Source organism: Nothobranchius furzeri, chromosome 13, assembly GCF_043380555.1.
Source record: "Nothobranchius furzeri strain GRZ-AD chromosome 13, NfurGRZ-RIMD1, whole genome shotgun sequence".
Classification (NCBI taxonomy): domain Eukaryota; kingdom Metazoa; phylum Chordata; class Actinopteri; order Cyprinodontiformes; family Nothobranchiidae; genus Nothobranchius; species Nothobranchius furzeri.
The window spans coordinates 40,741,898-40,763,948 of record NC_091753.1 but is presented as its reverse complement, the minus strand read 5'-3'; the positions used below and the strand labels follow the sequence as shown (position 1 = coordinate 40,763,948).

The 22,051-nt window shown below is 40.8% G+C and overlaps 1 protein-coding gene across 2 annotated transcripts in view; it reads right to left on the bottom strand.

The window, feature by feature from the left end:
- dscaml1 (Down syndrome cell adhesion molecule like 1) overlaps positions 1-22,051 on the bottom strand; it is a 152,528-nt gene that overhangs the window by 18,628 nt on the left and 111,849 nt on the right. For both annotated transcript variants that reach the window (XM_015951485.3, XM_015951486.3), the window contains exons 13-22: positions 21,846-22,051; positions 19,109-19,205; positions 18,847-18,975; positions 18,530-18,697; positions 17,659-17,729; positions 17,014-17,254; positions 12,831-12,977; positions 12,583-12,738; positions 10,116-10,255; positions 6,413-6,566 (exon numbers count right to left, since the gene is read on the bottom strand). In XM_015951485.3, coding sequence (XP_015806971.1) covers positions 6,413-6,566; positions 10,116-10,255; positions 12,583-12,738; positions 12,831-12,977; positions 17,014-17,254; positions 17,659-17,729; positions 18,530-18,697; positions 18,847-18,975; positions 19,109-19,205; positions 21,846-22,051 — 1,509 coding nt within the window. The remainder of the gene's footprint in view (positions 1-6,412; positions 6,567-10,115; positions 10,256-12,582; positions 12,739-12,830; positions 12,978-17,013; positions 17,255-17,658; positions 17,730-18,529; positions 18,698-18,846; positions 18,976-19,108; positions 19,206-21,845) is intronic.

The following is a 22,051-nucleotide window of genomic DNA, read 5'->3' as shown; positions in this document are numbered from 1 at the left end:
GAAAGCCCTGTCTGGTGTATTCAACAGCTTTCAGCAGTCCACTGATGGTTTTTCCTCTTGCCTGCAGACTCAAGTTCAGGTCCTCCAAAATCATGAGGATCTCTTGTCCCAGGAGAAGGCCAAGAATGGTGTTGCCCTTTTCCAGTCTGTCAAGTAGGCCGTTAGCTTTAGAAGCAGTACTGTCAGTGAGATTTGTAGATGCCATCTCTTCCAGGGCAGCCAAGATGGACTCATATTGAGTCAAGACTGCTCTGATTGCTGGTGTGCGCACAGTCCATCTGGTGGCACGCAGAGGCTTGATGGAAGTGAAGGAGCCTTTTTTTATATGCATATGTCTTTGAATATAGTTTTGCATTTGCCAGACTGAGCGAACAAGCAGCCCAGCTCGTGTACCCACTGCAGAGCATCCCTGATCACAGGTGTGGAGGTACATGTAGCCTGTGTGACAAGGTTCACACAGTGTGGGACACAGTGGACAAAGGTGGCCAATGGTTGCTCTCTTCTAATCTGAGCTTTTAACCCTGACAGGTGCCCCGACATGTTGGCTGCTCCATCATAGGTCTGTCCACGTAGACCTGAGAAAGGCAGGTTTAGACGGAGCAGCACATCAGAGGTGGTTTTAAAAAGGTGTTTGCCAGTTGTTGAAGCAGCCTCGTACAGCCCAACAAAGTCCTCCTTAGGCTCCAGGCCATCATCAACATACCGGAGGCATATTGAAACCTGTTCAGTGCCAGATATATCCTGGGTCCCATCCATTATCAGAGAGAACTGCAGTACAGGTAACCCATGGATTTCAGTTGTTATTTGTCTGATAAAGTTGTTGCTCATTGACATCAGCAGCTCGTTTTGACACGCAGGACTTGTGCAGGAATGATTCTTCTGCAGCCAGCTTACCAGACTGAGGTCATTCTCAGCCTTCTCATCCAGATACTGCTTGAAGTTTCCGTCATCGTTGTCATGACCTCTGAGAGCTAGGTCCTGTTTTACAAGGTACCTCACTGAACTAACAATCTCTATCAGTGCTGACCTGGCCTTCTCCTGTGCACTTTCTGAGATGCTGCATAGTTGCATTGTGACTGGCCTCTGTGTGTGTGTGTGTGTGTGTGTGTGTGTGTGTGTGTGTGTGTGTGTGTGTGTGTGTGTGTGTGTGTGTGTGCGTGTGTGTGTTGACAACAATTATGTGTGCCCTGCTACCAGCATGCCTGTCAAATGACTCCCTAGCCTTCTTCCAGTTTCTGAACCCCTGAGAAATAAAGGTATGTTCTTTTTTTTTTGCCATTGTTGAAATGTTCTTTTTAAAAGCAGTTGTGCAGTAGAAGCACAAAACTCCTTTTATTTCAGGACTGTAATGGAGCCAGGGGAAGATTTTGAACCAGCTCTTCTGGAAGTGAAGAGTGCGGTTCGGCAGAGTTTGTGGCTCAATTAGCTGTGCTGCTGGTTGATATGGGGAACTTGGACCCTCAGCTGTATGGATCTCCTGGTTTGCATGTGGAGGGTTATCCTGCTTCCCTGCATCAGTAGCTGATGGCTCGACCTATAATGTAATCATTCAGTTGTCATTAGTTTCTTTACATAGTTCTCAGAAATGTTTTGATTCTACACAGTGTTCTCCAATTGGTCTACTATTGCCATGATGTTATATACACAACTTACTTTTCTGTTTGTATTTTAGTAGTAACTGTAGTGTTGTAGATCTGTTGTTTTAATCAAATCTGTTTTTCTTCCACATTTTTGTACAAGTTGAACCAACGCAAAGCCCTGCAGATGGATACAACTTGCATATGTTTGCTTCCTGAACCCTCACCTGCTGAATCTGATCTGAGCTTGTTTCAACACTCTCCATTTCTTCATCCAGTGATTGTGCTTGCTGTAAGAGTATACCAAAGTTGGTTTCATATTTACTGTAAGGTTATATCTGATTTTCTGTTGATTTGAATTTCACCTCTGCATTCTCAGCTGCCTGTTCGTGCATGTCTTCATTTTCCTCTGTCACATGCTGTTCCTGATAGAAAATGGGTATTCAAATTAACATTACAACTTGTGTGATTTGATTTTTTTTAAATTTGCAAATGCAGCATAGACTTTGACTTAATTATTTTTGGTTTTGTTGGGAATGTATAGGTTCTTTGGGTGTCCATTAGTTGGCATCCAAAAAGGAGTCACATTCCTGAAGCACTGAACTTGTGTTGTTTACTTGAAGAAAGCTTTTGACTTTAAAGTGTGCCGGTTCTATGTGGTTAGAAAATATAAATAACTTCAGCTAGGCTAATAGGTCAAAAAGTAAAAAAAAAAATCTGTGGAAATAACTCAAGGGTTTCAAAAAAGATACCCTGAAACAAATTGGTCAGTCATATTGGACAAAAATCTGAAAATTTTCTCAAATATATAATAAAACAAATTGCACTAAGACACATGTGACTCTAGGGGGTGCTGATTCCTACTGAACAAACGTAATGCTATTTTGTATTATCAATGCCATCAAAATCTGATTTAAGGTTAACACAGTTTTGCAAGGCCATGGAAGGGCTGGTTGAGGTAATGTAAGGGGGTTAGGGTCACGCTGTTGGAATCTGGTTTCCCAGTCATTTTTACACCCCAAACCTTTATTCTGAGACTTATTCATTTACACACGTCAACCTAAAATTTAATCCTTCTAATACTTTTTAGTTATGGATGGGTCATTTCACATAATAGGACCATTTGCTAGATGGGGACCTAGTTGGAATTAGTTAAACAGCACCACTCAGTGACAGGTGCAACACCTGGATGTTAGTAGGCTACTGCAACCTTTCAGAACCATCCACTTGAGCAGGTCGGGAGTATATCACGGCTGTGCTTTCGTATTTATGTATTGTAAGATGAAGTCTTCTGAAAACGATGAAAACCTAGACATTTTATCAGTTTATGAAATCTTCCCAGATGCCCCTAACGGCATATAAAAAGCAAAAATGCCACGGAAAAAGGTTTGGTCACCTAGCATAAAGTGCATGGTTTTTAACCGTTATTGCTGCTAGCTAACTGTTACCAGTGCATGAGAGAAACATTGCCCTCTTTTATCTACTGCTAAGTAAGTCAATATCAAATGATAAAACTGGATATCTTAGTCTTTTTTGTAGGGATGCACTTACAGCACATTTTTTCTTGCCGAAAAACCATCTGATATCGGTTGCGTAGTTTCTTTTCGACATGGTCGACGGACACCTACTTTTCACCTTCTTCACTTTTTAAAAAATCAATGAATTGGGTAGTTCACAGACAGCTAGGTTGTTGGAGCGTGGAGTTGACCAGAGAGTGGAGCCTGATATAAAGATGAGTATTTTTCTCTGAAAATCTAATTTGACAGTCACAAATAATATAACAAGGATGTATATAATATAATACAATAATAATAATAATACAAGATATTTTTTGCTAGGCTAGCTATATGGATGTAAAGATTCCACCTATCTTACAGGCTAATGGGGGGTTTCAGTGCCGATGGAAAAACAAAACAGGATTTTTATAACTGCCAATACACTACTGTGCATATTGGAGTGAAACATTAAAAACTGATGAATACTTAAATATGCTAGCCTATTTAATGATTTTCCCCAGCAATTTTTAAACCCCATTCAAGTGTATGGTTATTGTCCCCAGCAATTCTAAAAACAAACTGACGCCCTTGGTGAGGGGCCACAGATCTGCCCCCAAAGATGTGTTGGAGATGGAGGGAGCTCCAAGTCCCAGAGATCCAGGAGCTGCCCCAGAGCACAGGGATCCCAAGGAGACTGTGACCAGAAAAGCCCCCGCCCCCCTCGAGAGGTGCAGGGGATTGCCCCGGGGGGCCACAACCAGCAGCCGGCAGAGTCCCAGGAGATATCAGCGGCAAGCCCACAGGCCCACCCACAGCCACCCACCCCACAGCCGGCCGAACCTGGGACCGAGCGACCCGGGATCCAGGGACAACCACCCCCACCGGGGACCCAGCAGAGCTCAGTGACCCAGATCTTACCAGGCAGCCACCGGGAGTGAGCAGGGAGACGCCAAAAATCTTAAACCCACTGACCCGGGAGCTAGAGCCCTGCACTGAATCCCTAGGCCCTCGGGTCGGCCTGGCCCGACGGCCCTCGGGCCGGGCTTCGGGCCAACGACTGTGTAATTACCTCGGACACGGGCCGGGCGCCTTTATTTTTAATCGAATTCATAAAAAAAACTGAAACACTTTAACCAGGGGTCGGCAACCTGTTCCCACCAAAGAGCCATTATTACCCATTTCCCACAGTAAAGAAAACACTGGGAGCCACAGCAGCTGTGCTGCTCACAACAGGTGACAGCAGCCAGTACCGGTCGCTCGTGTACGTCAAAGTCATCTTTCATACAAAGATAATCAATAAAACAATTTATATAAAATGGATCCAGAAGTTGTAGCCCGTCTCTGCCTACAATATTTTGATATTTTTCACCCTGTTGGTGGTTTTACTGAGCAGGTGCCACTTTTGTCATACATTTCTTTTTAAAACATGTTTAGACTGTTCAGAATACAAATCCAGGCTCTGTCACGTTTGATTGTTGTAATTAAACTTTGTAGGTGGGGAAGGTCAGAAAAGGATCCGATCATTTTGTTTTTCCCTCATTTACAGTGACGGAGATAACGGCGCAGTGCGCCTGGCTCTGGTGTTAATCAAGTTTAATTTTATCTATTTTCACAAGAAAACAGAACAGTTAAAAGCGGGGCTTGTGTTGACCTGACAGTTCCCGTATTTGTCCGTTCATTTTGACGGAGAAAGAATAGAAAGAATTACCCTGACGCATGCAGACGAACTGACACTTTATTCTACGCACATCGCAGATGTAGCTAAATCGCTCAAGAAAAGATTCCCATCTGAACATCTGAGCTGGACACTGCTCAGCGCAGCTCACTGTCAGCGTGTCCTACATAAGGTACACAGCGCGCTGAAGATGTGGAGAGGGGCTTGGAGGGCGTCGCAGAACCAGAGCGCATGCGGGAAGATTCCTCCGACTGAATTCAGTCGGAGGAATCTTCCCGCTGATCTGAATCTGATGCGGCTCTCTGTGCTTGTAAAATAATGAATGGATATTTTAATAAAATGCTTTATATTTTACTGAATTAATTTTATATCTGTAAGTCAATTATATGTAAAGATTGTCTGCGTAAACCTGAACAGGCCCAACCCGGTCTTACTGTGAGACCGGGTTGAGTCACTCTTGTGCGTAATCATAGGCGCTTCCTGAGCTGAAGATGTGAGATTCTGGGATTCTCCTCAGACGGCTCCTGGATGCGTCGTCACATTGGAGACAGGAACAAGCACTATTCAGCCAAAGTTTCATAATCAGGGAACATTTTCTAAGTGACAAGTCTCTCTGAGAGACAGGGTTTGGAAAACACTCGCTTCAGTGGGAGGAACCTTCCACATGCGCTCTGGTTCTGCGACGCACTCCAAGCCAATCTCCACAACTTCAGCTCGCTGTGCACATATGAGCTGACAGTGAGCTCTGCTGAGCAGTGTCTAGCTCAGATGTTCAGATGGGAATCTTTTCTTGGATGATTTAGCAACATCTGCGATGTGCGTATAATAAAATGTCAGTTCGTCTGCATGCGTCGGGGTAATTCTTTCTATTCTTTCTCCATCAAAATAAACCGTCAAATACGGGAACTGTCCGGTCAACACAAGCCCTGCTTTTGACTGTTTTGTTTTCTTGTGAAAATTGTTGGAAAGAGATCAAATTTAACTTGATTACCACCAGAGCCAGTGCGCCGTCATCTCCGTGACGGTAAATGAGGGAAAAACAAATTGATCGGATCGTGCATGTCTTTTAACACATTGGTCAGGATTGACTCACTTTGTTTTCATTTAGGTGGTTAAAAAAAAGTCGGGCTCGGGTCGGGCCAGAGAATCCTGAAAACCTTTTCGGGCCGGGTCAGGCTGGGGCTCCACCCCCTCGGGCCGGGCCGGACACGGGCTCGGATTTTAGGCCCGTGCAGGGCTCTACCGGGAGCCATGAACACTCAGGCAGACCACGGCACCGCACTCCACACCAGGTGTGGCAGGGGAAGGGGAGACGAAGATGGATAGCTTTTCTGCTCCACAGGTAACAGCATTTACTGTAATGTTTTTTAACTAGTGACAGTCAAGGCAATATGTATGTATGTACTGCCCCCTAGTGCCAGGAAACGACACACTGCCACTTTACACAACTGTGAAACAAGATAAAGCAAATGTTTGAACTATTTTAAAGTTGCGCAAAAAACAAACCTTTTTCAATTAGTTTTAATTCTACTTTTAAGCTTGATAACAGTGTTATTACTCAGAATGATGTGACATTTTTGTCATTTATTCCCGATAAAGGTCTTTAATCTACATTATTACAAAGTAATGACACAAAATGGTTAAACTATTACTAAAGGACTGACCTTTGGCAGCAGGCTCCACAGTGACTTTGTCACTGTAGTTTCCACGACCTGCAGTGGTGACAGCTGCAGCCCAGATCAGGTACTGCTGCCTGTGGTTCAGGTGCGTGATTCGGTAGAACAGCAACTCTGGATTGGCTTCGTACTCACTTGGCATCTGGTCAAAAATGGAAAATGTAAATGAAACAAGCAGAGTGATAACAAATTTTAATTTGGTTTTAACGTGTGTTTTTCTTTTCTTCACTGTGACCCTACTTGCAGCAAAACAAGAAGATGTAAAACTTCTGGTTTTATATAAAACCAGGTAAATCTGTAAAGGCTTGAGAGTCCTAAAACTTAAAGCGTTTAACTCACACAAAAAAATTTGTTACAGAAAATTCAGTATTTTCACTCTAGGTCTTGAGTCAGGTCCCAAGACTTGCACATCTCTAGTTAGCTCTTAAAGTAAGTAAATCCACAAAAACAATAATTAAATTATTGCCTAAATAAACACTGGATCCTGAAAATACGAATGATTTGCGCAACATATTTTTTTATGTGGAACATGCAGCAAATGCAGTGCTGATGCAGAACTTTCCAGTAAAATTTAGATTTTGTTAGTCCTATCAAGTATTTACAGGGTCAAGGCTGAAGGATCCAGTCGTTGGCGTTAAAGTTCATGACAAGTTCCAAGTATTTAGCAAATTCTTTAAGTCAAGTCAAATTCATGTGCAAGTCATGGGACTTAAGTTCACCTCTGCAGAAATAGACGTAGAACAGTTGAGTACCGTGAGTGAATTTTTGCATTTGTTTGGAAATTTAAACTTTTCAGTCTAAATTGAGAAAAGTCCTTGGATGAATAACAAACCATCTTCAAAAACACAAAAAGCAGTCTAAATACGTGCACGCATGCTTGCGTGCACACAAAGAAAATAAAAACTTTCCAGAATTACTGAGGATTTAAACCAATTAAAATTTGTTATGATAGCCTAATGACTAATTTAGAGTAAGAAAACACGCATCTGAAGAGATTTTGCACTGAGGAATTCTTGCATGGGTTAAAGATGCCCTTTGGTGAGTATTTAAATATGTCACAAAATATAAGAAGACCATATTTTGTAACTTTTCTAGAGGCAAATATAATGTAAGGAACATCATCCTAGTTTTATTATAGACCTACATTTATCAAAGTGAGGAAAAACAAGATAGAAGAACATAGATGAGCCTTAAAGAAGGGAGGTTTGGGGCCACATTCTGTGATTACGAGCCAGAACAGCTTGGACATGTGATGCTCGAGGGATGAGGAGAGTTAAGTGATGCTGAAGGATAGAGAAGTGGGAGGGGTTGGGCTGGAAGGGTACTACAGCTCAATCCTTCTACTCCTCTCTTCTCCACAGGGAGGACATATGGAGATATGCAAAAGGAAGACAACAGTGAACGAACAGATGAGTCAGTCTGCAATATCATGAACAGTCATATCGACAGCAGACATTGGCGATGGAATGGAGGCGAGGAAACGCACACAAACAGAGAAAAAAGAAACTGTTCCACACAAACAAGCCCACTCTAATACACGCACACACACACACACACACACACACACACACACACACACACACACACACACACACACACACACACACACACACACACACACAGAGCGGCATACATGACCTGGAGGTGGATGTGTAATTGCAACGTGTTTAACCCAGCCATGTGTCTGCTGTCTAGACGCGTTCACTTCACTGTCCCCTCAAAACACACGCGCGCTCCCACAAAAACACTCACACACGCACTCACCCCAGCACACACACACACACTCAAAAGCAAACAGAAAAAAGCAAGCTTTATTTTTCTTCCTGACACTCAGTTTTCACCTAACCACCAATTATACCAGTATTCCCTTAACTCCTACTCTACACCTACACTTCAGGTGTCTCAGCAGCCTTCAGAAACAGTGTGCACACCCGCCCACATGCATACACGCATGCACACACACATTTCCACAAATCCATCTAAGGCCACTTTTCTTTTGTTTTGCTTTGCTTTTAACTATAAATAGAGTAATAAAAAGAAAACAGCATCACACATGTAGTCCATTTGCACACTGGAGTCACCTCACACTTTCCACCGGGTCTCAAATCACCTCAATGATTAGACAGAAAATCATGTTTTTTAAAGATGAAATGAAGGTTGGGATGTTTAACGCATTGACAAGGAATCTACTGGGCTGTTTTAAAAAGTTTGCTGTTCTTTTAATCTCTTCTTTCCTTCCCTTCCTGTTCATGCATGCATCTCTTCCTCTGCTGTTACTTTCTCCTGTCCTCTGCAGGACCCACTTTTCACTGCATCTTTTCAAAATATACCTCTTGCTTTTTCTTCGCTCTCTGTTTTTTCCCTCCTGACTCCTACGTATACAGAAAGGCCCTTTTTACACATTTGTCTCTAGCCTCACCACTACAAGCTTGGATAAAAATGAAGGGAAGGATAGATTGAAGGAAGGAAATAAGGAAGGATGATTGTACTGCATGGGTGGGAAGATCTCTGGGAGGAAGGAGTGACAAGTGTGTGTGCTGTGTGCGTGTGTGTGTGTGTGTGTTGCTGTAACGGATATTAAAATATTCCTCCAGCGTGGAGATAGCGGTGATCCGGGGAACGATAGAGCGAGATAATGAAAAGAGGAACAAAAGTACTCCCCTTGCGGAGTGTTTGACACCCCCACCCCCCACCCCCATCTCTCCTTCCCTCTCTCCAGTCGCACTAATTTACATAGTAATCATCCCAAACTCTGCATGGGGCTTCAGAGAGAGAGAGCGAGTGAGCGAGAGAGAGAGAGAGAGAGAAAGAGAGAGAGGGAGAGAGAGAGAGAGAGAGAGAGAGAGAGGGAAGGGGGAGAGAGAGATGGATAGATACATAGACATAAAGAGTGATTTGCGAGGGAAGGAGGCTCTGAACAAGATATGTGTGTATTTCTTTAAAAGGTCTACATGTTGAATAAGTGTGTTTGTGCACATGTGCGCTTCTGGGAGCAGGATCTGAATTCACACAGCCATAAAAACATTAGTTCCTTGCTGCGTATGAATGTACCTCTGTATCACTGGAGTGATACGTTTATGAATATTATTCTTCTGGTGTGTGTGTGTGTGTGTGTGTGTGTGTGTGTGTGTGTGTGTGTGTGTGCGTGCATGCGTGTGTGTGAAAGAGAGTGTGCTTGCTCTCTGCTTGTTTTCCACCCTGGTTGATGAACAGATGAGGTTGTCCTGGCAACGTGATGAGACGCAGATATGTAAATGAGGCTGGAGGGAGAGTTTGCACGCACACACACTGCAGTATGAGGGAAGCTCATTTCATACACACATCTTGTTGAGACTGCAGCATTAGACCTCACACACATGTTCAAGTGCACACATACATACAGCCATGCACACACATATATGCGCGTGCGCGCGCGCACACACACACACACACACACACACACACACACACACACACACACACACACACACCACACACACAGAACCACAAAGTACACTAACACAGCGCTGTCTTATTGCTATTACTTTTATCTTGGCAGCAGATTAGATGCATAACTGACGATAACTAGAGTTTAAAATAGCGTTCGTGTCATGTTCTTCACTCAGCCGTTTAGAGTTGGTCATCCGTCTCCTTGACTTGCTCATATCCTCATACAAATTTTGAAACACCCTGCCCCCCTCTAATAACTCACCGGTTGGCCCGATCCAGGGCTGGAGCAGTAGATTGTGTACTTGCGGATGATTCCATTGGGCTTGTGAGGGGGTAACCACGACACTACAACACTGCTGGCAGAAGAGGGCACAGCTTTGATGCCAGCCGGGGGTCCAGGATCTGAAACGTTGTGCAAAACAAAAGCAAACACTTCATTATGACATTTCAATGTGTTTACAAAGACCAGGTCTCTTACTGACTGATGGTACTGTCCGTTCTCTCAGATTTATGTAGAGATAATTGGAAAAGTTTGTGTCATTAGGAAATAGTTCGTAAAAAGAAATGGCAAATTTTACTTTTTATATACAGTATATTTAAAGATAAACATTAACAAAAATGCTTTTTTTATGATTTTGGGGGTGTTGTAAACATGCTTTTAATTTATTCTGTACTTTTTGTAGAATTTGGAATTGTTTACATCAAAGTTTCAAACAGCTTGATATAATTACATCTATTGCATTTTTCACTAAAGTTAAATAATTTTTTAAAGAGAACAAAGCAAAATATTCAGACATAGTCTTTGCAGCCCAGTGGCTGAATGTTGGTAGGTGAGGGTCTTTTAGTCAGCAAACATCAAGAAATGTACAATTTTTGTTTGGCCCCCACTGGCCACCTCCGCCCTCCCCAAACTGGTTAGAACTCACCTTTAGTCTCCTTAGCTTTAGTTTTGGCTGTCTTTTCCATAATCCCTCCCCATCATTAGTCTCCTACCATTCATAGTTTATTGTTTTTTCATAATCCCAGGTCGCCACTAGTAACCTACCACTTATCTTGATAACTGATAGTTTATTGTAAAGCTGTTGTTTTATTAAATGTTTTGTTGTAATTCTGTTGTTCGTTGTGGTTGTTTTTGTCTGTGAAGCACTTGCGTATGTGACAAGTGCTGTATAAATAAACTTCTTCTTCTTCTAGTCCCTACGCAGTCTCTGGTGATCTGACCTCCAGCTCTGACGGTGAGATGCTCCTGGAGCTTTGCATCGCTCCAGTTTATCATCTCAGCTGGTTCTGTAAGTGACACCTCCCTCAGCACTTACGATTTCCAATCGTTGTTTACAGACAATTACTGCAATTTTACTACATGCAAGGCAGAATGAATGCAGCTAAATTTGTGTATCGCCATGTCAGCATGGCACGTTTATAAGACACACCGTTGCAATAATATTACGCTGATTTGCGGGCACGGTTTGTCTTGTATAAAGGGCTCTAGTGAACAAACGCATCAATATAATCACTGGTTTACTGGGATAAAAACATTCACAAAAACACGCCCAGAACCCCGAAACTCTTGCCCTGTGTGTTGTGGTTGTGGCCCAAACAGGCCTATACAATGAACATCTGTGGTAATAAATGTATACACTTTAGTGTAAAGCCCTTTGGAGTCCTCTGACCCTGAAAGGTGCTATAAGTGCAGGTCATTTATCATAAATCAGATGCTTTCTGTCTCATGTGTTTGCACATCAGAGACAGCAGTGTAAAATGGCAGGCTGAGAACTGCTGTTTACACAAACTCACTGCAAACACTTTTCCATTTGCCACAGACAGAACCAAGGGCACAGGGAAGGGTTAGAGCGAGAGAGACAGTTAACGTTTGTGAAGAGGTTGCCCCTGGACACGGTGTCAACCCGTATCAGGGGTTAAAAGACAGACTCAGACAGACACACACTCAAAGCGTAAGAAAACACACTCGTCTGAAGAGATATTGCACTGAGGCCATGCAGCTCATAAAAAGACGATACGATGAGGAGGAGAGAATAAAGGCCTTTTCTGAAATGGCACTTCTTAGAATCTGCTGCTCCCACCTCTCTTTTGCGCTCCCTCATTTTCTCCTCCTCGAGACGCCTGCCTGGCCTCAGGGAAGGAGAAGGGAGGTGGATATGGATGTAATCCACAGCCCACCAGTGTAAGCACAAAATTAATTCTCTCTAAGCCACAAAGAATTAATCCCTTTCCTTTTGCTCGCTTGTGAGATCAACTTGCACACAAACAATTATGCACGTGCACACACGGAGTCGTACACGCACACCAATGCAAAGAGATGCTCACATGCAAAAGAGACTCAACTCCCCCCCTCACATACACACACTTCCACATATTCACACACACAGACTGACACCCTCAGGGTTCTAAACTGCACACACACACACACACACACACACACACACACACACACACACACACACACTCACACACTTTTTGGCTTTTTAATTCTCATTAGCACTGGTAATGGCACATCAGAGCACAAAGAGGTTGTTAATCAGCAACCTCAGCCTTACAAAGTCCCCCTCTACACCCGCTGGCTCTCTGCCTCCCACACTGCTGCCTAAACCAAGAGGAAACCCCCAAGAAGCTTCCCCAAACATGGAGTCAAAGCCAAATGACATATTAGTGTGGGTCATTTAATGACTTGGTGTATCTGCATGGATGCAGCGACTTGAATATGGACTTACAGTCTTCTCGAGTTTGGATGTACAGGACGTTGCTCCGGACGCCATCCCCCGCCTGGGTGAAGGCCAGCACCTGGATGCTGTAGTTAGTAAACTTCTCCAGGCCTTTAAGCTCCACCTGCTCTTTGCTCGTTGTGATGTTTTGCATCTCACTCCACTCTGAGATAGAAAAAAAAACAAGGTGAAACTGAGGATCTGATTATTTCAGTTACAAAAAAAAATAAATAAAAAAAAAACATTAAAAAACACACCTCCATCTGGGAAGACTGCCCAAAACACAACGCGGTATCCCTTCAGTACCCCATGGAGGGTTATTCTGGGAGGCTCAGCCCAGGTGATCACCGCCTCATCTGATGTTACAGAGATGGCTCGAACGTTCTGAGGAGGCTGGCTAGGAACTAAAACCACACAAGAGAAAAAGTAAAAGCGAAAATTTGTTTACAAAAACATTTTACTATTTGTGAAATTTTCTGCAGGTGTGGGCTTGCCCATGTGGATTTTATGCATGTGTGAACTGGGAAAAAAAGTCTCAAATTTATCACCGCTTTCAAACGTTCAATTACATAAAATAGAACCTGTTACTGTTGTTAGGTTTGAGAATCCTTTAAGATTCAAACTAGAACCACGTGAACCCACCTGCATTCACCAGTGAAACCAAAGTTAACCATGATAATAAACAGCTTACCCCTGTTTTATAGAGCAGTATTGGTGCTGAAACATCAATCTTTATTTATATGAATATTTGGTAACACTTTAGTTTAGGGAACTCAAATTAACCAATAATTAGTTGCCAATTAATATGCATATTAGTGGACTACTAAGTCTGAATTGGTCATTATTAAGCTATTATTAGGTGCTTATTACCAATGCTGAAATTGTAATATTAACAGGCCATAAATTAAGAGTTTTATCAAAATGAGCCATTCATAATGGTTTGTTAACTGAAAGTAAATGGTTTGATGCTGATTAATGCACATGCTAATGAGCTCAAATCAATAATAACTAAAATATTATATTGTGGAATTTTGTAAATAAACACCAAACTCCATGTTAATAGAGCCTAAACAACAATCAATTAACCACTTGTAAGCAAGAATCTGTTCCTTGTTCCAAAGTCAGATTTTGTTCATAACTAATTACTAGTAGTTTAGTATTAACTAACCACTTAAAGGCAAGCATATGTTCCCCTTGAATTACTTTGTTAAAAGCCACATATTGATTTGAGCTAATTCGCATGTGGGTTAATTAGCAACAAACCATTTACTTTCAGTTAACAAACCATTATAAATGGCTTATTTGATTAAACTCTTAATTTATGGCCTGTTAATATTAGAATTAGAACATTAGTAATAACCTGTTAATAAGTGCTTAATAATGACTAGTTCAGACTTAGTAATCCACTAATATGCATATTAATTGGCAACTAATTAATGGTTACTTTGTGTTCCCTAAACTAAAGTGTTACCAAATATTTTATGGATTCCAAAGGTGTAATTAATCATAAATATCACAAGCATTGTAACAAGACTAGTAGGAACTTTATTAAGGAGTTTATTAAGGAATGTTCACAGGAACAACTTAGAAAAATAAAGCTTGTTTTAGGATGGCAGTGATCTACAGCTGGACTCAGATGAGCTAATAGACACACACTTCATTTCTTCAAGCTGAGGCCCTTCCGTGAACTCTGTAAAACAGGTTAGATAACAATTTATAACCTTTAAAAAAGAAACATGCTTGAAAACGCTGAAATTATAGTTTAGTTTTATTTATTTTTTGCTTTCTGTATAAAAGTTATGAACATTTTTTTATTATTTTATTAACACAACACAACCTCAGATTGATGCAGCTGTTTCAGACTGATAATATAGACAAGACAATAAAAGCTAAAAGTATAAAAGCAGTTCATGCATGCTAACCCAATCCCCTAATTATTTACATACATGTTGCATTATGCAGTTATTTGTATGGTTATCAGGCAATAACCGCAGCAGTGGCCAGCTGTAGCACTTCCATTGCAGCCTGGGGCATTTTCAGCAGGAATATCATTTATGCAACTGATGGAAGCAAAAATATTATTATAAATGCGTTTGTATGAAGTATCATAAATATGTGGAGATTTTGTTTAAGATGGCAGCAACCTATTTCGGTGTTGGCCCAAGGCCTAGCTTGCAATTTTAGACAGAATTAGAGGTTTTTTGTCCAAATATTTTAATTGTTGATGACCTTTCAATAGAACATATTTGAATTATTTGCATACATGTGTTAGGAATGTGGGAGAAAACCAATACAAGCTGCAAATCACTGACAGAAAATCTCACGCTACATAAATGCATTCATGAAACAAACATGTGTCACGGTTTGTGGTATTATTGTAAAAATATATTAAGAATTACATCAATAAAAGCTCTTTTACAGTAACATGTGATCAAATTTAGAATTTTGAATGAAAAAAGTGTTAAAATTTTCATTCGCATCAAGCCTCAAACGGCCAGTGGCAGAAAAATCCCTCATGTCATGTCTCTACATTGATGTATAGGATCATTTCTCTTTGTGTAAACAAGTCTCTCTCTGTCTCTATCAACCCAGGTGTCTGTGCTGTTGACTGCCACTGACCACGACTCATTCAAGCTCTGAAAACGCCTGCTGTTAAAGACGAACAGAAGTCAACTTGTGAGAGAAGTGAGGGCAGGAAGACAGGAAGAGAGCTGACTGAAAGACAGCGCGCAATGAAAGAGAGAGACTGGGCCAAGTCCACCAGAGTGTTTCTCTGCAGCTGGCGAAGAGAAGAGGAGTAGGGGGGAGGATGGATGAAGGGAGAGAAAAAGAGGAGGATCAGAAAATGAAAGCAGGGGGTTTGAATTATTAACCCTTAGAATCTGACACAAAATAATGATAAAAAATAAAAATAGTCAAATATTAAGATGGAGGGGGGGGGGGGTACATAAATGAATGGATAAGTCCACGTAAAAAGAAAATAGAAAAACTTGATAGTTTTAAAGAAAGATTGAACATGGAAGGCCATGTGAGACAAAAGCTATAAGGAGAATCAGATGGATGTGATTGGCAGATATCAATGGGAGGAGGTAAAAAAGGAGCAAAGGAAAGGCAGAGAAAGATGAAGAGAGGGAGAGACAATGCTCTCAGCTGTGGATAATTACAGCAGGAAGCCAGGAGAGGGAAAGAGAGGCAGACGGACAGAGAGACAAGCTAATTATAATTATTTTAGTATGCTTGTTGTTATCACTATTATCATAATGGCCATCAGAATCACTGTCGCCACGGCGACAACCACAGGAAAAGGCTGGACTGTCTCTCGTGGACCAATGGTGCTAAGCCATGTGACACATCTGTCTGTCTGTCTCTATATCTATCTATCCATCTATCTATCTATCTATCTATCTATCTATCTATCTATCTATCTATCTATCTATCTATCTATCTATCTATCTATCTATCTATCTATCTATCTATCTATCTATCTATCTATCTATCTATCTATCTATCTATCTATCTATCTATCTATCTATCTATCTATCTATCTATCTATCTATCTATCTATCTATCTATCTATCTATCTATCTATCTATCTATCTATCTATCTATCTATCTATCTATCTATCTATCTATCTATCTATCTATCTATCTATCTATCTATCTATCTATCTATCTATCTATCTACCTATCTATCTACCTATACTATCCACCTGCCTGCATGTGTGTCTCTCTAACAAGCCTGTGTGTTTGTTGTTCCATTTTGGTTTCAAAGTTAATATCTAAAGTTCCTTCACTACAGAACATGTTTACAGTTATCTCAGATTCTCAGTAGACTTTAATTAATTTTTTTCATAACAGGAAAAAAATCAATTTGTTCAACATTGGATCAATATGAATGAGTGAGAGAGAGAGAGAGAGAGAGAGAGAGAGAGAGAGAGAGAGAGAGATGTTTTAATATTGTATCTTACTAAATGCTAGATATGGTTTAGAAGTTCTCAAACATTGTGCTAATCTGTTGCATTTATTATTTCACCCATTCAATTTCTGTGGTGTTCTTATGTCTCAACATTCCAGCAACATGGAAGCCTCTCTAGTTTTCTGCCCTGTTGTGAATGAGACAGTTTGTGTGCTTGGTAAGAATAAGAAGCATTTGGATCCCCATCATCATTCAGAGAACAGTGAGAACGTAGTAATTGTGCGTTACAAAGCATGGAGTAATCTGACAGAGATCAGACAGTGGGAATGCAAAAAGAACAACCCAGCTGATAAAAGAGTAAATGATCAGAATTAAAGAAGACAAAGTGGAGATATTATCAGACTGATGGTTTACGTTTAAGGTCTTCTTGATGCTTTTGTTGTCATTTTTATTCTGACACAAACGCTGGTTTAAAATAAAATAAGCAAAATGAACAGAACAGGTAAAGATCCATTCATCCTTACCATCTTCCAGTGTTGTAGCATTGATCTCTGAGCTTGACGGCCCGGTTCCTGCTCGATTAAAAGCCTGGACAACCACGCCGTATTGAGCAAACTTCTTGAGGTTGTCGAGAGTGTAGACCTCACTGTCTCCAGTGGCCTTCATCTCAACGATGCTGTACTGGCCGTTACTTCCTGGGCCATTCTCTCTGTAACCAATCTGGTAACCCCGGATCACACCGTTCTGTAGCTCTTTCCTCGGAGCCTTCCAACGGAGAACAGAATAGAAACCCTAACTATTCACACCTGGCTTTCAGCATCTTAAACAAGTTAGGGCTTCACAGGAACTGGTGCAGTTGACTGATAATGAATTTGATTTGAGCTGTTTGACCTTTTTCAGGGTAAACTCTGTTGTTTGTCTTTTGCATGAATTTGCTGAGGGGTTTCCTAAAAGTTTAACCAATAGAAACTGTTTATTCTCAAAAAATAAGATCTTTCATTGTGACTAAGTGAGCGGTGAACAAAAACTTTGTTAATTTGAAAAGGTCTCAAACATACAAACACTGAGCATTAAACTCTTTCTTTAATGTGTAATAATTTAATTATTTTCACACACTGAACGTATAAAAAAGAAAGCTGAAAGTGTGACAAACGCTCATAAAAATGTACCTTCCATGTGACTCGGATACTCTGAGAGGTCACAGCCTGAAGGGTCACATCCATTGGGGGACCATCAGGTTCTGTAAAGAGACACAAGCATGAGCTTTACAGATGTCCAACAAACACTGGAACATAAATGATAGGACACAATAGGATTGAGGTCAGGGCTCATGGAAGGCAATTCTTGGGTGTGTTTAGCTGTGTGTTTTGGGTCATCGTCGCATTACAAGACCCATGACCTGAGACTGAGACCAAGCTTTCTGACACTGGCCGGCACATTTCTCTCTAGAATTCCTTGATAGTCTTGAGATTTCATCGTACCCTGCACATATTGAAGACACCCTGTGTCCCAGACCATAACAGAGCCTCCTCCATGTTTCACAGTAGGGATGGTGTTCTTTTCTTGATCTGCTTCATTTTTTCTGTCTGTAAATATAGAGCTGATGTACCTTTGTATAAAGTTCTATTTTTGTCTCATTTGTCCACAGGACATTCTCGCAGAAGCTTTGTGGTTTGTCAACGAGTAGTTACGCGTATTCCAGTCAGGCGTTTTAGGATTTGTTTTAACAATGGTGTCCTCCTTGGTCCACTTTGGCTCAAACAACGACGGATGATGCAATTTGAAACTAATTCTCATTGAGCTTGAATTTTACCTTGGATCTCTTTAGAAAATTATCTGAGCTCTTTTGTTACCATTTGAATTATCCTTCTTTTTGATTTGTCATCAGTTTTCCTCCTGCAGCCACGTCCAGAGAGGTTGGCTACAGTCCAATGGATCTTAAATTTCTGAATAATACATGCAACTGTAGTCACAGGAACATCTAGCTGCTTGGAGATGGTTTATAGCCTTTACCGTAATTAAGACAGAAATGAAACTTACGTGCTTCCTCTGTGCTGATAGTGAGTTCTTTACTGGCCTCACTCTTGCCTATGTCGTTGTAGGAGTACATCCGGATGCTGTAAACGGAGGCTGGGTGAAGATCCACGATGTTGGCCTGATTGTTTGTGGGAGAGATGTTTCTAGTGGCATGCTTCAGCTCCCACGAATCTGGCAACACAGAAAATAATGAATGTTGTTGTTTTTAAGTCATGCACTTGAAAAAAAAAGAAATTTGGCATTTTGTGTATTTTAACAGTGACAGTAAATATCCAAGACGTTGAAAAGAAAACTGGAACCACCAGCTTTAGAAAACTTACCTGTTTTGTTTTTATATTCAATATCGTAGGAGGTAATGGCGCTGTTTCCATCAAACCTCTGAGTCCACCTGAGATTCATGCTACGATCTTTGACTTCTCGCACCTCCAGCTCTGGAGGGTCTGGAGGCTCTGAGGAGTTGGGAGAGACAAGTTGGGTGGAAAAAGAGACAAAGAAAAGCCGAGGAACAACTTCGGAAGATGTTGCGTTTCTTGATTTAAAGAGGGCACTGTATGGAAGATGGTTTTGGACATGAATGGCTACCTTGCACAGTGAGCTGGATAAGGCCTCGTCCTTCTCCATAAGAGTTGATGGCGTGACAGGAAAAGAAGACTGAATCCTCACGCTCTGCTGGCTTGAGCTGCAAGAAGAAAGGTAGAAAGTAGACACAAACAGCTCAATCACTGTGCTGACAAAGAGAACAAAAGCAAAGCTCACTGATGCTTTAAAGATTGCTTTTTTCCTCCTCCATGGCTGTTTGGCAGGAGAATCTGTGCTCTGTGACACAAGTTGAATAGTGAAAGATTTGAGCTAAAGTAAGATGTCACTGGTGCCAACATTCACCTTTGTTGGGCAATTTGCCACTTATCTGCTCATCTGTTTGTTTACCAGAAGATTTTAGCATAATTCATGCATTTTCAATAATAAAATACCAAAGATTTAATCTGTAATGTATTAGCAGAGCTATTTCTCAGTAATGAGCTTTTAGAAAACATGATTTCTGTTCATCTGGAATGCTGTGGAAAATATAGATCTAAACAAAATTGTGGCAAATAACTCAAACTCTATGCTTTATGTCTACATTGTGAAAGTATCACATCATGCATGCAAAAATTTCACTATTTCAATTCACAAGGCTAATATTTTGCCAAAAATAGATTTAACATGTGACTTGAGGCAGAGCTGTCAATTCTCAGGGTCCTCTCTTGTGGAACCAGCTTCCATCTTCAATCTGGGAGGCAGATCACATTAAATAAATGAAAATAAATTCCTGGGAATTATAATTGATAATAACCTGACTTGGAATCCCATGTCAGATGCATTAAAACAAAAAATTTCCAAAGGCCTCTCAATCTTAAACAGAAAATGCACTCCGTTCTCTATACTATACCCACACTTCACATTTGTGTTGAAGTATGGGGAAATACCTATCGAACCTTTCCCTAACCAAACAAATTCATTATTAATAATGCAGAAACAAGCTGTGCGGATCATCCACATGGTTAAGTTTTTAGATTATACCCATTGCTTGTTAATCCAGCCCAAACTGGTTACATTTCCTGAATTTGTAGATTATAATACAATTTTGATCCTATATAAAATGTACAACAAATGCCAGAAAATGTACAACAATGCTTTACCATTTGAGAAAGCAGATATAATTTCAGAGGATGAGGATATTTTTAAATCCTCAAAGTCAGAACTTCCCATAAAAGCTGTTGTGTCAGTACACGGCAGGAAAATGTGGAATAACCTGGGCACACACTACAAGCAATGCCAAAATATTTGTTAATTTAAACAGTTGTATAAACAAAAGATCATGTCTCGATATACCTAGAGGGATGGTCTTGAATGTGTACTAGAATGTGTTATTTGTGTTTTGAGTGGCTCTTGTTATTTATTATCTTATTTGTTTATTAAGTACTGTATCACAGTTATGTATATTGTCAGTTTCACCATAGCTGGTATTGTCATCTGTAACCATTACTGATTTTATTTGTTATCATTGTTGGTATTCAACGTTGTACTCAACATAATCATGTCACTTTGGTTAATCTGGAGTATGTATTGGTACTGTAAAAATACAACACTTAATTTATGTCAGCTTAACCCATATTAGGCAAGAGGAGGTGAACTATTATTATGTGAACTAATTATTATGTGAACTATTAACTATTATACACCTATTATGTAAATAGCAGTGATGCATTCAGAAAATGTTCTGCAGAAATGGGGGTGGGATTAAATAAGTCTTTTTCTTCCCACTCCATTTCAGGCATTAAATACTATGTTCATTATTCAAAACATGCACATATTTTGGATGAGGTTTGTCACATAGATGGTAAATGCTTGGATTGAAAAAATAAATGAAATGAATGAAATAAAATGAAATTGTTACACTAAAACAACATTACAATAGGCTAGAATCTAGAACGTCATTTGCCAAAGCAAAACAATTTAGCTCTGCATGTCGGTCTAGGCATCCTCCATTGGAACCTCTGCAAGCCCAGTCAGTATTGAGACTGACCAATCACAGAGCGTTTGTTTAGAAAAACAATGTTTTATGTTTTTCTTTTAATGTTTTATGTAGTCGTTCCACAATTTAATGGTGGACTGCCCCATTGACTGACATCCCTAGCTCCCTAGCAGTTTCATCACAGCGCTCTATTGGTTTGGTGGGCCAATCACAGCACTCAATCAGCCAGGTAGTTGGGATATTACTGCAACTCAGCAGTAAAGATGGCCACGACCACGTGGCGGTCCATTCATAGCGTTCTATTGGTTTGGTGGGCCAATCACAGCACTCAGTAGCGCTCTTTCAGTCAAAAGCAGATAGAGGTATTTTCATCGTCTTTGATGGAGTATAATGGACTGCCTCGTTGACTGACATCGATAGTAATGAGGACGTCACGTTGTTTGTTATCCAGTAGCATTGGAAAGCAAATAGGATGGTTTATACCTTCTTTAAAAAAACTGGGTTGTCCACGGTGAAATTGGTAATTTGATGGATTACTGCTGATATTGAGAAAACAACACATGCTGTCCCCTTTAGCTGCTGTTACTGTACTGTGTGATCAGGTTTCTTCATTATCTTTCTCTCTTTCATAAACCTCAGGCAACCAAAGCAGAATAGTGTGATGAGAACAAGAAAGAGGCAAAGAATTACTCAAAAAGTAAAGAAATGACGTAAAACTGAAAGCCAACCATTAATAAATGACCGATCACAAACCCACTGCTGTCTGATTCAATCAACAAGAAGTTCCACAAAACGATTTTTTACCTTGAGTGTTGACAGCACCTCGTCTGTCTTCTCATTGGGGCTTGTAGTTATGGAGTATCTGGGGTTGCGATCAGGGTCGATAACAGTGTCGCCTCTTTCCCAACGGATGATGATGGGCCATTCTCCCCTGGCTGTGCAGTTCAGCTCCTTCACGTGACCCTTCTTGGCCATGGTTGTGTTGGGGTGACTGGTGATCATCGCTGGGA